General features: G+C 43.6%; 1 protein-coding gene across 6 annotated transcripts in view; it reads right to left on the reverse strand.

Moving 5' to 3' along the window:
• Positions 1 to 521: 521 nt before the first annotated feature.
• CEPT1 (choline/ethanolamine phosphotransferase 1) overlaps positions 522 to 17,865 on the reverse strand; it is a 32,060-nt gene continuing 14,716 nt past the window's right edge. For 5 of the 6 annotated variants that reach the window (XM_065698668.1, XM_065698664.1, XM_065698662.1 and 2 more), the window contains 5 exons: positions 9,496 to 9,580; positions 4,430 to 4,561; positions 3,467 to 3,625; positions 2,019 to 2,144; positions 522 to 1,309 (listed from right to left, as the gene is read on the reverse strand). In XM_065698668.1, coding sequence (XP_065554740.1) covers positions 1,193 to 1,309; positions 2,019 to 2,144; positions 3,467 to 3,625; positions 4,430 to 4,561; positions 9,496 to 9,580 — 619 coding nt within the window. In that variant the 3' untranslated portion in view covers positions 522 to 1,192. Of the gene's footprint in view, positions 1,310 to 2,018; positions 2,145 to 3,466; positions 3,626 to 4,429; positions 4,562 to 9,495; positions 9,581 to 17,397; positions 17,483 to 17,865 lie in introns of all 6 variants that reach the window. The other variant, XM_065698663.1, reaches the window with a different exon arrangement.

Genomic DNA, 17,865 nt, shown 5'->3' on the forward strand with positions numbered 1-17,865 from the left:
GTCTGAACTGGAAGGAACCTTAAAGCTCACCCAGTTCCAACCCCCTGCCATGGGCAGGAACACCTTCCACTAGAGCAGGTTGCTCCAAGCCCCATCCAACCTGGCCTTGAACACTACCAGGGATGGGTGGCACATCCATCCACCACATATGGCAAGCACTGGAACAACCCCACCAACATGGGGATCAGTTGCTTAGCTCAGTTCACCCCACTTAAAAAGATATTAAAAGAGCAGCAAGAAAGCCCACCCGAAACTTACTGCACTACACAGCAGAGAAAGCTCTTGGAGATCCTGGAATGACAACACTACACACCTAAAAGCACTAGAAAGTGGCTAAGTAACAGGCTGGGTTGTACTTCATCACTCCAAGTAAGACAGAGCAACACACACATCTGAAGACAACTCTTGCTCTCAGAAGTCTTATTTATTAAGAGCAGGAAGGAAATTTTGCCGAAGTTTCATACATAAAAAAGTAAACCGTAAAATTTGAGTCTTTCCACTGAAGAAAACTGAGCAGGAAGTGGGCTTTTTTAGATACTGTTTATTTAAAAAAATAAAATTGACAAAGATACCACACTATTTTGCACTCCTCATCCCTTGACTTGCAGAACCCTGTTCAACACGTCGTCCTTTAGCAAGAAACCGCTTTAACCAGCGACGCACAAGCAAAGGAACCACCTCAGTCTGGACTCAAGCCCTGAGAGCTGCTTCAGCTGCACAAGTAGTGAGATATCTCTGGTTTTACCAGCTCAGGTCTTTAGTAAATAAATTTCAAGTGGACACTAAACAAGTATTTCACTAAGAGATGATGAAATATTAAAATTAAAAGCAAGTCGTATTGCAGCTGTAATTCTACTACATTAGAAACGTCAGTTGTTGGGGATCCATTCACCATAGATAGATTAGTTTGTAATCAAGGTAATTACAAAGACAGAGCATTACTCCCTGCATGCTTCCCTGGGCTTCGAACCAAGAGTTGACTACATGTAGAGTTGACTAGGGTGTACTTGGAAGGCAGGAGACTAGTTAAGGAGTGTTACTGATAACAAAGAATAAAACTTAGACAACACTGATTATTATAAATTACTTTGTTCTTATCTGCTTTTTGCCTTAGTCTCCTATGTATCTTCACATCCTTTCATGTAGAAAACCAACTCTTTCTTTAGTTCTCCTTCTGGTGACTCCCCGTTTCCTAATGGTGGTTAGAATGTGTGGAGGACTTGATTCGGAACACGTGGATGTGCAGATGGGCAGCAATCTGATTGCACACACTGACACAGTATCGGAGCAAATCAAAGAGAGAAAATATCTGCCAAGGGAAAAGAATGACACATTGAAGTCTGTGTTTTCATAGCACCTTCAGAATAAAAGCACTGGGGTCTTCTTTTGACAAAGTGAATCTCCAACTCTATAGGAATAACCACTCGGGAAGAAAAGAGTTTCCAGGCATGCTGGGCTTGCTTCCAGCTTTATAAGAACACAGACTTCATTCTGAAGTCAGAGAAGGGAAAACAGTTATAGTGGCTATACAGATACTGTGAAGTGCCCCATTAGCTCTGGATGGGGATAACCACACTGAAAATATCTGTTATATTAAAAGGTTAACACTGCCTTTTGGTAGATAACACTTGAATGCTTGCTAAGCACACATGAGCCTAACTTCAGGTATTTTTATCTAACGGGCTGTTAGTAATGACAGATGGACATGCCTTCAAGAGCTTAAAGCACAGCCAAGCTACACTCCCTGCACAAAATATATTCCCTTGCTAATCAGACACAAACACAAATTCTGAAAACATCCTATTCAAAGCTTGAGTATTTGCTACATTGCTTTAAAACTGTTTGAATTATACGCCAAACCAACCACGTTTACCTCTTACCATCAGTTCTATTAAAAATGAACTCAGTAAAGAAGGTTTCCATCACCCTCTAGAGTCAGGCAGACACAAGCAGTGCAAACGAGGTTTGTGGAAGCGCACCCAAGTGCTTGTGGTGACTGCTGACAATCCTGTACTTACCAGAGCAACCCAGAGTACAATGTACTCATCAATAAAGCTGTTAAAATACTGGTCAAGAAACAACAGTGCTGGGCCTATGAATGCTGTGTCGTAGAGGTGCATCTCACTTTTGGTCATGTGGGCAACCTACAAACAGAAAAAGGAAGTGTAAGAAATAAATATACATCAGATAAGGTAGAATGACTTCAGACTACACAAAGCCAAAACACTCAAAGTTCAAGCCGCCTTACCAGAAGATATACAGTCATAGAATGGTTTGGGTTGGAAAGGACCTTAAAGCTCATCCAGTTCCAACCCCCTGCCATGGGCAGGGACACCTTCCACTAGAGCAGCTTGCTCCAAGCCTGTCCAACCTAGCCTTGAACACTGCCAGGGATGGGGCATATCAAGTACTTCAGTAGTGGCAGCAATACTGTTTTAACCATGAAAGTCTACAGCTACACAGGAAGGCCTGCAGAGAAGCATCTTCTCAGAACAAAGAATGTAGCTACAGGAAAAAACCTAAGACATTTTCCAGCCCACAAACTCTTCCTCCTGCCAGAAACAAAGCAGTGAAATGGGAGTAGACTGGGAAGTTTTAAGGTTCAGCTGGGCCTGGAAACAAAACCTGCTGCTAGATCATCAAAACTCAGATACTTGGTGTTCCTCTCCCTCCTGCTACCTGTTCCCATCCCATAAGGAACACCACCTCTCCCTGGTGTGGCCTTCCCACACTCCCCCACATGCGCAGCAGACATGCTACACCACATCCTCACTTCTACCAGCCCAACAGTTGACGTGACTGTGTAGCAAATGGACTGTGGTAAGAAATTAACTTTTCTTCCACGATGAGTTACATCCAACACTGATCCAATGCACGTGGCAACACAACACAGGCCTGCAGAACCAGGATGCAGGTTCAGTGTGTGGGGCAGCAGTTGTTTAATCCCTCATTCATTCTGTTCAACAGGGGCTCCTCTCATCCACCTGCCCCTTGGTACAAAGCTGTTGTTAATTTTAGCCACTATTTCTCTCCAAGGAAGTTAAACCCTGAGCAGCTGTTCCAAACCTCAGCAGCTCTGTCACCTTGTTTCCCCCAAAACGTTCCTCCCCTCTGCACTTGCATCTGAGGGGGCTTTCAGTTCCAGCCCAGCTCATCACACATGTGTGCAAATACACTGCAAAAGGATGAATAAACAGCTGGGAAAGGGGAAGAAACAGAACGTGGGCAACTGTAAGCTGTGCTGCACTGACTGTGTAACCATAGCGTTAGCTTGAGGTTTACCACTGCCCTTTCAAACAGAAGAAAGGCTCTGCTGCACCTCCGAGCTACTAAAAGTAAGTAAAGCAGGAGTATCGCTTCGTTACACAAGCAGAAGTCAGTTCTCACTGGAATAACCAGAGAACCTTCAACTCCACAAAAGGTTTTACTGCGATAACATGAAACTCAAGGGTTCTGGTGCACTTACCACTAGTTTGTTTGTTATCTTAGCAGATACAAAACCAAAAGTGAGTATATATAAGCAAGGATGCCTTTCAAAGAGCTGCACTGCAGATTTCTTGTAGATCATTGCAGCTAACGCAATCACTGACCCAATATGAAGAAAAGGGGAAAGGACACTCGTTCCCTAGAGAGAGGGATTAAAAGCATTAGGTTAATAAGATGTACAAGTTGCAGAGAAACCTCTAAGCCAAACACATGGTGTGCAATGGGTGGGGTCTGCTTAAAATCACATTAAAAACATGTCTTTTTGAACACTAACAGGAACAAAGGGTGATGAAACTCAAACGAGTGTCAGCTGAGAACGTGGTTCTGACACGTCACATAGGCCCTGGCTAACACTGTTAGCAAGAGCAGAAGACCAAACTTGTACAGCTTTCTCCGTGCCAGCACGAAAGCAACTAAACCTGCCTGTTTGGTGGCAAATAATTATTAGGCTGGTAGAGAATTGCCTTTTGGAAAACTTCCAGGGCTCCAGGATCAACCATCACCTTCACAAACAGAAGGAGGTGCTTGTGCAGATGCCTCCACCTGCACTCCTTCACTGGCAATATGACCAATGCAGATCTTTTAGAAGGCACAAAACCATAACCAATCCTCTTAAACTTCCTTCTGAATGGATTTTCACACCGGACTTTTCTATGAACAATTTTGGGGGAAGTCTATTTATACAACCTGTATCATATGATCAATTCAAAAGCAAATATCAAAGTACTATGAGCACTTTTAAATACTCCAAAATGTTAAAACTCTTGATTCCTAAAGCTACTATTCTCACACAGACAATATTAACTTGTTTTTCAGAAGCCAAGCAAGGAAATGAAAGTAAAACATTTCATATGTAGGAGGAATTATGTCAAATAACAACTCACAGCATGGCTGAAAAGCCTCAGCGCGCTGCAGAGTAACTAATGCAGGACAAAGGACTTACTGCTATAGTGGATCCATTTTTGCCAACTCCACCTGTGAAGATCACACCGAAGTAGTTTGTACAGGAGAATATGGTTCCTGCCACAGTACAGAGAGCTGGGAATATTTTCATCTGGATATTCAGTATGGGAATCTTAATGGAAGAGAGACAAGAAGTTAGGATACGCACAAGGAAGCCAAACTGGAATTAATACTTCTGGGGCACTCAAACACTCCACTTTCCAGCACCACATTTGCTTTTCTTTCTCTGCTATGCAGAGATTTAAATTTCTAGAAGGGACAGAGAAATATGCGGTTTTTTCCCCAATAATCCTTCCATCAAGCTTTAAATCCAGGCTTATCTTCAGTTACCTGAAAAGAGCCATCAAAAGCAGGGAAGTGGACAGACAGCAAGAACTGGCTGGCCCAATCACCCAGCCAGCACATGGAGGAGAAATGCAGCAGTCATCTTTTCTGAAGCTGGTTGTAAAACTCACAGCTGCAGCCCAAGATCGAACTGAACAAAGCAAGAGCTATTGGAGGTGATGAAACAAAGTCCCTTAAACTGGATGCTACCTTACAGGCAAGACAAGGGAAGCAAACAGACATCAGACAAGTGATATCAGTCAGCAAGCCAGGAGAGCAAGGAATGAGGTTGCTAGAGACCTGGAAAATGAACACAGGCATGAGTTTTCTCCATTACTTAACAGTAGTATTTCAAGAAGAGGAGAAGCTACAAGTGAAGAAGGAAGAGTTCAAAGTAAACCACAGGAAATATGTTATGGAAGCAAGTGTTTAGAGAGAACAGCCCAAACCTTCCTGACTCTATACAACTACTAAAGGTCTTCATGGGCACTCAATTCAGGAACTGGAGTCACAGCAACTCAAACTGATGAAACATTTTGCTCCCCAACAGCAAGGGGTGCAACTACATACAGAAGCCCAAGCGAGGTCAAGCTGTTTCTATTTCTCTTCAAATACACTCTCAGTGTAGCTTCCGGCAGGTAAAGATCACAAGTTCTCTATTGCATTCAATAACAATCTGTCTTTTCAGGGCACAAAGAGGAGGCAGGGCCAGCCTTGCTCTTAGGCAGCCTACAGACCACCTTCCCAAATCACTGCCCTTGCAGGCTTCTGCCTGGCAGTTTTGGGACACTTGGACGTATTTCTCCCTTGCTCAGGCTGCACTGTTACATCAGAAAACCTCTTCTGAAAGATAGTAAAGGAAGACTAATGACAAGGGAACAGGAGGCCACATTGCCACAGAGTGTAATCATTCACTGATGAGAAGTCCTGTGCCTTGTAACAAGGTCTCTCAGTCTTACAAAGGAAGGTACCTGTGCTGCCCTCTGCCTCACAAACAGTGCTTGGGTACTTCTGTAAAGAACAGGGCGATTTTGCTCTTCTACAGGAAGACCACCACAACGTCAAGCTTCACAGAGGAGTCAAAAAGACATTAAGCTTGACATTTCCCAAAGACAAGGGGAGTTTGCTGGGAAAAGCACCCTGTGAACTCCCAAGTACTACTAACACACCTGAGAACGATGCTCAGGAAAGGCAGAATCATCACTGAATCCCAACCTGGTTGGTGTTGGAAAGGAGCTTAAAAGCTCATCCAGCTCCAACCCCTGCCACGGGCAGGGACCCCTTCCACTGGAGCAGCTTGCTCCAAGCCCCTGTGTCCAACCTGGCCTTGAGCACTGCCAGGGATGGGGCAGCCACAGCTTCTCTGGCACCCTGTGCCAGCGCCTCAGCACCCTCACAGGGAAGAGCTTCTGCCTAAGAGCTCATCTCAATCTCCCCTCTGGCAGGTTAAAGCCATTCCCCTTGGCCTATCACCTCCTCACAGAAGGATGTGACCAACACTCTTCTAACTTACAATTTACTAACACTCTCCTTTTTGTTTCCACTGAGAGCTCCATCAGTGATGGGGGTTAGACTGCACTTACCCAGCAGAAATAATGGGAAACAAAGCTCCATACAGAAATGCAGCAGAGGAAAATCAAAGGAGAGGCATTAACAAGTCCAGCATCTGCTAAATTGCTTTGCATACAAGATGGAAGCAGCAAGGCCAAAAGCTGGAAGCAGCAAAGGCAAGAAAGTATCATGGAGGGAAAAATAACCATAACCTGAGTAGACAGAGGGAAATCCACCTACAAAATGGCACTAGAGCCCCTGACTTAAGAGGACACTACAAGGCAAACTACTAGACTTCCTTGTCTGGTATTCCATATGTCACTACAGTCCATACAATTATTCCACCCTTCCTGGTGACTGCAGGGGTTCCACCTGCAGCCAGATAAATGAAGAACTTCGCAAGGTCACGTCAGTAATGCAGAAGAGTATCACAAGCCAAGTCTTCAGCAGGCAGATTATGTACCCTGTTAAACCCTTTGAAGTTGATTACAGGGGAAAAGCCACACTGCAGAGAAAGCTTCTGAGCACAGGTACAGCCTGGTAAAGGCATCCCAAAGTCTGTCTGGGAACAAGGCATGCATATTAATAAAAGCAAGTGGCAGCAGGCAAAGAATGGACTAACAAGAGCTTGCCAGAGCCTGGATTAAAGCAAGTTCAGAATCATTTGCCAGAAAACTCATGCCAGGCGTCCAGACCAGATGCCATCAGAGTTTTGTGCAGCACAAATTGGGATTGAAGAAAATACGTATCATTAGGAAACAGTGAGGGAAAAGAGCACAGTTAAGTGCTTGTGAAAGCAGCAGTCAAAAGCATGTAAGAGACTTCACATCCATAAGGAGACACAGCAGACTCCTCCCTCCGGGAACTCCTCTTGGCTTGCTCAGGGTCCCAAACACCACAAGCAGCTGGAGTGTTCTGGGGGTCCTTTTGACAAGGCTGCTCTCAGCTGCAGTTTGGAGCTGTATGTATGCATGCTTCAGTCACATCTGCAAGAGGAACAACAAAACCAGGGCCAAACCCAAGCTCACTTAATATTCATGATGTGTTTATGCTTTTAAAGCTTCTGGTCTGGAATAAGCTTGAGTAATTGCAGCACTTTTCTCACTTCAAACAGAAAAACCTCTCTGTGTAATCAATGCGTCAAACAAGTTGCACCTACTTGCTCACTTTACTCACAGTTTCCAAATGAGGATCTCAGCGGCAGCCATACTCACCATCCAGAGACATCACCCAGCTCCAGGGGTGTGCAAACAGCATTTTAACACCCTTTAAAGAGACTACACTGGCAAAAAGCAGGAAGCCAGAACAGATACACACCAGGTCATAGGGAAAAGGAAAGCTGATGAAAGCAACTGACAAAACACAGTTCTGCCTTCAGCCTGTTCAGGTTGTTTTGCTTTTCACCTGTTAGCATAGGAAAGTGGAATGTTTGAGTATCCAACCACATCTTATCCCATTATTTCCACCCCTCCGCCCCCTCCACAGACAGAACCAGATCAAATATATCAAACCACCAGTTTGCTATTACATCAAATATGAAAGGATTGAGGAGGGAGTGCAGTGAGGAGGGGTTGGGGGATGCATTTTGCTCTGCAAGTAGTAAATAACATTTCTCTCTAAATAAACACAAAATCTGCCACATGGAATGACAAAGGGAAATACCCAATTATGGGAAATATCTCCATAAACCAACATCAACTTCAGACCAGTTTAATCTTTAGGGAGCTGACAGCCAAATGTTGCCACAACCCAGAACCCAAAGCTAGATGGCAAGATCTTGCTGAAAAGGGTTGTGCAATAGGCTATTTCAAAGGGAGATTTAGGTTGTTAGATACCATAAGGGAACAACTTCTAAGCTCACATCAACACTGAATTATGCCAGAGGTTGCTGTGGCACCATTTCCCCCCCTTTTATTAAAAAGGGAAAAAGGAAACTGAGCACATGGATTGGGAAATCCCTATTTGTAATGCAGAATAAGAAACATTTGGCACCGATGAACTGATTTGTAGCCTCATTTATTATAGAGCTTAGCATTACTTCTATCCTCATTCTCTTCAGATGGTATTTACTCTGCAGTTTACACAATTAATTGGGGGGTGTATTTTTTAAGCCTGAAGCACACGTAGCAAAATCAGGATAGCCAAAGTTAGCTCCTTTTCCCAGATATTCCCAATGTTAGAGAGTCCATTTCTCTGGTTATACGAAGCAGATTAGAAATTCATCCATTTGGGGTGACATGTTTCAGTAATTTTGGACCATCTCTTGGCTTTACTGCAAATCAAGATTTCTTTATCCACCTTAAGAATGATGTTTCAAGCACACAAAAAGAATCAATACAGAGGAAGAAAAACTTTCCAGGAAATCAGTGCTTTAGGTGTTACTTCCAGAATTATTATTTTTTCTATTTCTGTATGTATATATTTTTCTCTGGACAATTTTGATAGCCCAATGTGGCTTCTGTAATGCAAAGTCAATTTAGCCCATACGCTGCCTACTGACCTGGGCTGGTGAGCCTATATAACACCTACAGGATCTATATGCAGCCAGCCCAGGATCAGCTTACTTAACTGGAATGATGGAGTGGGCTGGGTTGGAAGGGACCTTAGAGCTTATCCAGTCCCAACCCCTGCTATGGGCAGGGACCACTTCCACTGGAGCAGCTTGCTCCAAGCCCATGTCCAACCTGGCCTTGAGCACTGCCAGGGATGGGGCAGCCACAGCTTCTCTGGGCACCCCGTGCCAGCGCCTCGGCACCCTCTTTTCTTCTCCATACAGATACAAGTTATCAGCCACATTCAAGCCAAATTCTCTATTGATGGTTACCAGCTGCTCTCCAAAAGCTTTCCCCATATCCTCAATCCAATTCAGTGCTCTTCCTGAGTACTAGTACTTTGATATTCACTCCAGTTCTGGCCAGCTCTGTCAAGGGAAGCGGGACATCACTGAAGGTACATTAAAATTTGTGCAACATCTGACAGTTTTCTATCTGCAAACACAAGCTATAGAAGAATAACTTGGTTTAATAACTCTGGTAAAACCAAAATGCAGTTATTGCTGTGTGACCTATACTCAAGGATATATATTGCCACGGTCCCCTCACTTCACCTACATGCAGATAGCTATTCCAGAGATTATTCAAGAGGATAAAACAAGAACATGAACAAAATTACCAGAGATTGCCAAAAAGGTGGTCCTCCAATCACTGCCAGTAAATGCATGATTATTATGAAGATTTGTACTTCAGTCACATCAATTCTGATTAGGTACAAAAAGCCAAAGAAAAAAAAAAGCAGAATTATTCAAAGCCATTTCAAGGCAGTTATTTGCAAGCTCAGCAGCTCTGCTCTGTCATGCATGGTAGAAACCCTCCAAAATCAGGAGGAAATAAAGAGACAACATTTAGAGATACTTTCAAATGTAAAAACCCATTTCAGTTTTATTGCTCGACTCAAGAACCACATTTGTTGTTTCACAGTGCAATAAAAACCCCATTTTGTCCAAAGGAAGAATTGGAACTTGGAAGTGACCGCTGCTGGGTGTGGAAATCAATATTCAGTTTTAACCTTACCCACCAATAAAAGAGAACTTATTTCAGATGCTAAAACTCAAGACAGATATTTTTAACCCCTATTATAGCCCTTTCCCTACTTTTTAATATAAATATTCCCTCTGAATAGCATCAAACTTTCCAAAAAAGCACAAATCCCCAAAGAGTTTATGCAAATATAAAAGGTACATTGAGCTGCACTGCTAAAGATGACACAGTTCAGTCTCCAGCATGCAGCAAGAAGGGAAACCAGCTCTGGTGCTGGCATAGCCAGTGTGGTTTGTAGAAGGGCAAGAAGGAAAGACAGAAACTAAGAGTTTGGTTTAAAGGGCATGCAAAAGACTTGGAGCCAGCAAGAGGGAAAAGCAAAAATCCAACCCAGGGATAGAAGTAAAGAAAAACACAAGTGAAACAGAGAGGATGGACTTGCTGATGTTATATATGAGGCTATAGAACACTATTCCATACTGGAGTACTAGGTCAAAAATAATCCTTCCATCAGTTTGAAATACTTATAGCCTATTTCCCACCTCTAATGATACAGCTCTACAGCATCTTGCAAACACACTTTGCTCATACAAAACCACTGCCCATGTTATCCACTGCACAGGCATCAGGGAGTAATAGTCCAGGGTGGGTTTTTGTTTGCCTTATATGAACTACAAGTCTATATAATTAAGATCAGATCAATGTGCTACCTCAAGCTCTCTCTACAGCCTTTGCTCCAGGTTTGCAGTGGATCCTCTCATTAGGGAATCTCATCTGGCCAAACTATAATTCTGTTTCAGCAGCAGATCAATATGCACAAGGGATAATTATGAGGCTGCAGCTAATTCCCATGTAGAACATGCCCCAGAGCATAGGAGAGCAGAAGGACAACAGCACATGGTGTTCAATGCAACCCCTTATCTTGCTATGGATGCTCTAAACATTGGCTGGTGCTTTCAGGAGACTGTGAAAACCCAGCATCCACCTCCACTGGGCAACTTCACCTTTCCACCAGCCAAGAGGCTTCCTAAACAGCTCCCCAGGAGCAGGACACGCACCTATGGAACAAACAGCAGATCTGCACATGGGGGCATTGCTGACAGCAGGCAAACTAGAGATGGGGCACCCAACCCTGAGTATCACCACTGTGACCTACCAGTGCTTCCTCCCTTGTGAAGTACATAAGCAGTGAAGCAGCAAAGGGGAACATAAAGAATAATGAAGGTGGGAGAGCAGCAACAATCACCACCCAGACTCTTAGCATGTAACAGGAATGTTTAGCCAAAGTTGTCAGAGGAGATCTAGAGAAGATTCTAGTAAGACAATTTCCTTTAGATATCTTTTCTTTCCACTACACCAAACCTCGAGATATGAGATGCATACGAAAACCTTGAGGGTCTTCCTCTATTCTGAGCTGTTCAATAAGAACTTTGTGGCAATCAGAGGGACAAAATTCACTGTCACAAAGAAGAAAGAATGTCCTAAAAATTTCATCTTTTCAATCCTCATCCAAACAAATGAAGCCATTGAGCCACCTTGCAAGGCAAAATAAAACTGCTCAGCCATGCAAGGAGACACACACACAAACCATCTGATTAAATGCAAATTGCTTCCTCCCAGCTTTTGGAGTCTGCATGGAAATGTGTTTTCACTGTGTCCAAGCGAGGAAGGGCTGAAGAACCCACGCGGGCTAAAGAGGAATGTGTTTTAGCCAGTTCCACTACTTCTGTCAATGACCTAAAAGAACATAAAACAACTGAGAAAGTTCACAGAAACAGTGACTAATAGCTAACAGGGGAAACTCATTTATAGCTGTCCTTGGACAGCAAAACAGGTTTCTTTTGGCAGCAGTAATCTTAAAGCAAAATAAAGTCATCTACCTCAAAAAAACCTTTCAGATACTGGAAGACAAGGTGTTCTGTTCTGACACCAAACAGAGCCCAAGCAAATGCATGGAGGCAGTGCCTCGATTCAGGTTAGCAAGAGAGCATTAGCTTCTTTACACAGCCCTGGTACCACCTTTGCTTCACAGCCCACAGCTCCGTCCTCCCCAGGTCCAATAAAATGGCATCGGGCAGCTGGGAAGGGTTCAGCAATGGAGTGAAAGTATGTTTGGTTAAAAAACCTCCTCCCTGACTTATATTTGTTCTGCAACATGAGATTCCTATAATGAAGCTTAACTTCAATTCTACATAAAGAGAAGATTCAACACCAAAGGGCTCCTTAAGACAGAAGACAAAAGCAAGATCAACTGAAGAGAAACTAACACCTAAACTATCAGCTAAATAAAGCATGTGCTCTTAAAACCAAGGATGAAAAAGGGCTGGGAACATCTTATACTCATTAAAACCACTGTTAGACGACTTCAGAAGATGCGCTCGACACCAGTAGAGCTCATGCCTGATGCTGGAATTAGCCAGTGAAGATTCTTTGCAGAAGTCAAACAGCCACTACTTTGAAATCTAAGAATCCAGGAAACCCGAAACGCAGCTTTTCAAAGGAGACGACAAAAGGGAACAACATTCCCTTCCAACCCTTGGGATTCTGTGATTCTGTGAAACAGAAGTTGGGTGAAAGGGAGAAGAGGCATGCTGTTCCTCTATTTGTTTGACTGGAGTTTAAAATGACTGAGCAACTACAGTATAAACTAGACCAAATCCATGCTGCTGCTAAAAGAAGCAGTCATCACCGCTGGAGAAGTCACCACCTTCTCCCCCAAAACTGACTGCTCAGTCCCACTTCCCCTCATGCCAGCACCACAAACCCATGCCACCAGCTGGATTATTGCCTCAGCTAAACTGACCCAGCCAAACAAAGAAGAAAGAGAAAGGTTCCTGTACCAGTTTCTGGCATATCACCTTTCCTTATCCTTTTTGTGTGAGCTCATGAATGACGCAAGCCCAAAGGTGAGGGCAATGGAAGGTCTGAACAAAGCTGGGCTGAGTCAAAGTGACTGTGCAGGTACAGAGCGACCTGACAGGGAGAAAGAGAAGGACTAAATGGGAACAAGTTAAGGCTTCTGAATGCAACACACGCAGGCTGCTACCAGCCTTCAAAGTCCTAAACAGACCTCACACTGTAACATGGTAAAATAAGTGAAAGAATGCAATTAGAAAACAAAGCAACAGTGGTTTTCGCAACAAAGATCCTGAGCAAAGGTAATGAAGGGCACTGCCTAGAAAGTGTCAACATGTCCTGCAGTTTACAGAACATTCCTTGCTACTCTTTTAATGATTACCCTGTAAGTTATAATTGCTTCAAGGTAAAATGTTCTGGTAGTAAAAAGATCCATAAATCACCTCAGTCACTGTGTTGCTTTTAAACTCCAATAGCACTGGGAAGGTGCCTCAGAAAATGAAAGACAAAAGCGGGGTTGCAGAGAAAGTGGCTTAGCTCAGTTTGGACATAGAAGCCTTGACTGAAGCCTTCCTGTACTCCCTATGCTGGCCTTTTGAGGAATAATATATATAGCTTGCTCCAGTGGCTAGGGAAGCTATTTGCAAAGCAGGGTGATAACGTTCCTGCCTAAATAATACATAAATAGCACTATGGGTTTTTCCACATCAAGTTTCATTGCACACTGGAATGCCTCTTCCTACAGGACAACAGAAAAAATGGGGTATCTGATGATTTATCAGCCAGGAGTAGGAAAATCTTTTAGCTTCAGTGCAAAAGACAGGTGCCACGAGGAGAAAACCCCACAGCATTGGGAAACCCAAAGTGGGGAAAGGCCTTTGGTGCTGCAGACCTCCCCTTTTACGACGACTATACACCACTAGTAGCTTGGTACCATAAGCAGACCTGTAGGAAAGCAAACCCATTTCAGAGCAGGAAGGGATCAGCCTGATCAAAGTCTGATTCTATTTGTGCTTTTATTTATTTACTTATATAAATGCCACAGTGGACATCCTAAGAGCAAACGGATGCAAAGAGTCAGCAGTGTGAATTCAGCAGCTCCAGTAAGTGGGGGGGGGGGGGGGGGGGGTCTTAAAGCCACTTAACTGGGATATTTTCAGCCATCACTTGAGCCACACTTCCCCAGCCTGACAGCTTTCTGCCTGACGTTTCCTGACGAATTGAGTCACATCATCATTGCCCAAACAGTTTCTGTTGCTCGGCTGATGCAGCAACACAGTGCACAATATGCAGCAGATCCCTAACACCTATGAAACAAAGACAATGAAAGTTTCCCCCTAGACATCCCACACTCCAATAGGTGGACATAACGTTCTTCAGACACAAAGCAGTCCAATTCCAAAGATCAAATAAACCAGGGACGTTTTCATCTGCTGGAAAATAAACAGAAGACCCTAAGATCACTGGGAACATCCAGGCAAAGAGCTACAGAACAAAGCTCAGACACTGAAGACAAAGCACAAAGAACCCAGACTCAATATTTTAACAAACTAAGAGTGCCAAGACAGAACATCCAATGGCAAGGCTGGGAGAAACACTGAAAATGACCCTGAAAAACACTGATTCCACAGCAAACTGGTGTTAGGAAGAAATACTAAGCAGCAGTTCTGCAGAGCTGAAGACAGCAAAGCAGGGATGAGGTCAAGCAATGGTGACACTGAGCCAGCTGCCTTGGGGAACTGAGGGTGTAAACAAGAATCTCCAAGTGGTTTAATTCGGATAAAATCAGGGAAGCGTAAAAATTGGGAGCTTTAAAATACACATTTCATCCCTTGCTGCCTGTCTGCCTGAACTCACCAGACAGCAGAATGCCTCTGGAGGTCCAGGAGACATCCTCCTCTTGCAGCAAGGCTGCCGTGGGTTTTACTGCACATAAAGCACACATTCTGCTCTCTGAACCTACCCTTCCTTGTCACAACAAACTTGAACACAGATTACTTGCTAGGTCTCAGACTACTGTAGTTTTCTGATGTAACAGATTATCAGGAACATTGTTTTAACTTTTTCTTTCTCAGAAAAGCCTGAGTGTTCTCCAGATTCAATTATAAACTCTTTTCTTTGCAATTTCTCCATACGGTTGTGCTCAGCTCTATTGAAACTGCTTAATTCCAGTCTTTGAAGGAACACCAAAAGGTGAGGTAGAACACAAGTCACATTCCAGCAGTACATGTACTAAAGGGTGACATTGCAGAGCTGCAGGAGGAGGGAGGCAGGGCTGAAGCTCTTTAACTTGAAATGGGTGTGGAATTCTGGAGTAAACCTGTTTTAACTTGATTCCCATAACCTTATTTTCTGGTTCTCTTAAATGATTCCTCCATAGGCTAAAGGCATAAGCAAACTTCATTCACACTTTAAGAACATTTTTTCTCCTCCTTGATGACTAAAAAGCCAAACTGCCCAGCACAAGGTGTAACTGCAGCACAGGATTTTAAGCTCTTCATTTTAAGCTCTTCTTTTGTTCGCTCGTGTAGTGTTTTCAAGATGGGGCTATATCATTATACCGTCTCATTACAAACCTGGGTCACGCTATCAGATGAAAAACATCATGAATATTCATATCCTGTGGCTTACTCAACTCAGAGACTGCAATGCCGACATCAAACTACCACCCGACCTCAAACTGCGTAAAACAAATGCGATGCTTTGTGTGCTCCGAGTGACTTCAAAGCAGTAGCATCCTCATTTATTAGTTTAGACTTAAAGATGCCTGGAGGTATCTGAAACTACAAGAATTTAAGATGATTAAGTCTATTCTGTACTTCAGTACGCCTAAAAACTGGGTAAAATTAGCGTGCATGAGGGGACTTGTCACAAGTGAACACTTGGCATTCTGCTACAAGGTGGGGTCTACAGACCAGCATCACCACCACCTCTAGGTCACCTCTGCAGGGAATCTGACCTCCTCCCTCTCCTCCATTCCATGGCAATTTGTCCTCACCCATTTTACACAATCCACTTTCATTACAGAATTCGAGTTGCTCCTCTCACATCACAATTGTTCCAACGGGTGAGACTTGGAAGTCTCTCAATGTTTTGGTACTAAGGGATTTATTTCCCCACCCCGGGTGACTTCTTGGGCAGAGTCATCACGTTGTTACCACAACAGGCTAAAATCTTGATGAAGCTCTTCCTTCCTTCCCATCACTGTGTGCTCCATCACCATTTCCTGACACTGATAGCTCCAGCCTTTCAGAGACTGTCAACAAAGTATTTAGAAGTTATGTTATCTGCCTGCCTTACAGCACATCTACCAGGACCTGGCTCACACCATCAGAGGCAGCCAGTGGGTACCACACACACAGTGATTTAGTAGACAGCTGATATCGCTGGGTCTAGAGGAGAGCTGGTAGTTAAGGATCCTTTTTAACAGCCTCATAGAACACAATCAGCCAGGTTGGAAAAGACCTTTAAATTCATCCAGTCAAACCACTGCCAAGGCCACCATGAACCCATGGCACCAAGGGCCTCATCTCCACGGTGTGTGAACATTTACAGGGACAGTGACTCCAGCCCTGCCCTGGGCAGCCTGTTCCAATGCCTGAGCACCCTCTGGGGAAGGGATTGTTCCTCGGCTCCATTTAAACCTCCCCTGGTGCAGCTTGAGGCTGTTTCCTCTTGTCCTGTCACTTGTTACTGGGGAGCAGAGCCCAGCCCCCTCCTGGCTCCATCCTCCTCATGAAAGCAGAGGTTTTGCTGAAGCACTAAATGAAACAGAAGAACATCATCACCTGCATCCCTGCAAGTTTAACAGAGGGGATGTAAAGAAACCACCAAAAAAGAAAAATCATCTCAGTTTTATTTACAATCTGATGCACTTCTAAGGCAGAAGTTTAAACCACGACACTGCCAAAAAGCTCCTCTTATATCCTCAAATACCTCAAAGGAAACTCTTGGCTAATAAACCAGTAACTATGAGAAATCTCAAGGAAGCCAACTTTTAGTCATGCTACTTTATTTAGTGTGGGTGACCCAACCTATATAGACTGTATTAAAACAGCTGAAATACGGAAGAGAAAGTCCTTTCCAAGGAGTAGTAAACCAGAGTGGAGAAGGATGTATTTAGCACAGCCATAAGGAAAAGCACTTTGAAAATACAACCAGGAAATGAAGTTACTTAATGATGAAGCTATGAGTACAGTTAAGCGACTGCATGGATGAAGTGGCAGAGTTCAGAACAGGCATTTTTAACCAGTGACTGGTGACTTTCAGCTCTTGCACAGTTTAGTTCCCTGAACTAACCAAGCAACTCTTTTTCTGGTGGGAAGGCATTTAAACAGCAGCAACAAAAAGGCTGATACAGTTCCAAGCAACCCTGGTTATCTGTTAGGTGAAGCTAAAACAGACAAAATAGAAATGTTTAAAGGAAGTTTTGCTGTTTTCCAGGCAGGTTTTTGCTTTGTTTCCAAGTAAAACCTGACACTTTCAAAAAGCTTCATTGTCAGATCAGATTTTTACTGCTTACTCATACTTCGCAAGCATTTTTTCCCCACCTTCTATTGAAGCACTTATGAAATACCCTTAGAAAGATGCTTTTTACACCAGCCCCTACATGCATGACAAAGGTGCTGCCTCTGCTTAGTCCATGCCATTGCTTGCCAGGGAGCATTAACGTTGGCTTTACCGTGTAGTTCCAGACCCAGGGCCCCACAGCTGCAGTGAAAAGCTGGATTGCTACTGTACAGAGCATTGACTCCGTAACATCAAATCTGGGTGAGGGAAAGAAAATTCACACAACAGTTTCCTGAGCACTTGGGTTAAGTGGAGCCATTAGGACGGATCTGCAGTCATGGCATAAAGAACAAACCCCAGACAACCACTCAGACCAATAACAGTGAGATGCATTCAAAGGTTCATCAGAGGAAGGGAACTGACCATAAAAAATGAGGGTATTAATGAATTCAAACCATGGTGACCCACACAGCATTTACACATTTCAGATTCAATTTAGAGCTTCTGCAGTTTACAGGTTTAAGTAATGCTCCAACACAAGGGCAAGCACCAACATCAGAGTATGCATGAGGAAACCAACTGAAATCACTTGCTCTGAGTCATAGCAAATAAAACCCATGATCAGACACAATCCAGGACC

The sequence above is a fragment of the Lathamus discolor genome, chromosome 19, assembly GCF_037157495.1.
Source record: "Lathamus discolor isolate bLatDis1 chromosome 19, bLatDis1.hap1, whole genome shotgun sequence".
Taxonomy (NCBI): domain Eukaryota; kingdom Metazoa; phylum Chordata; class Aves; order Psittaciformes; family Psittacidae; genus Lathamus; species Lathamus discolor.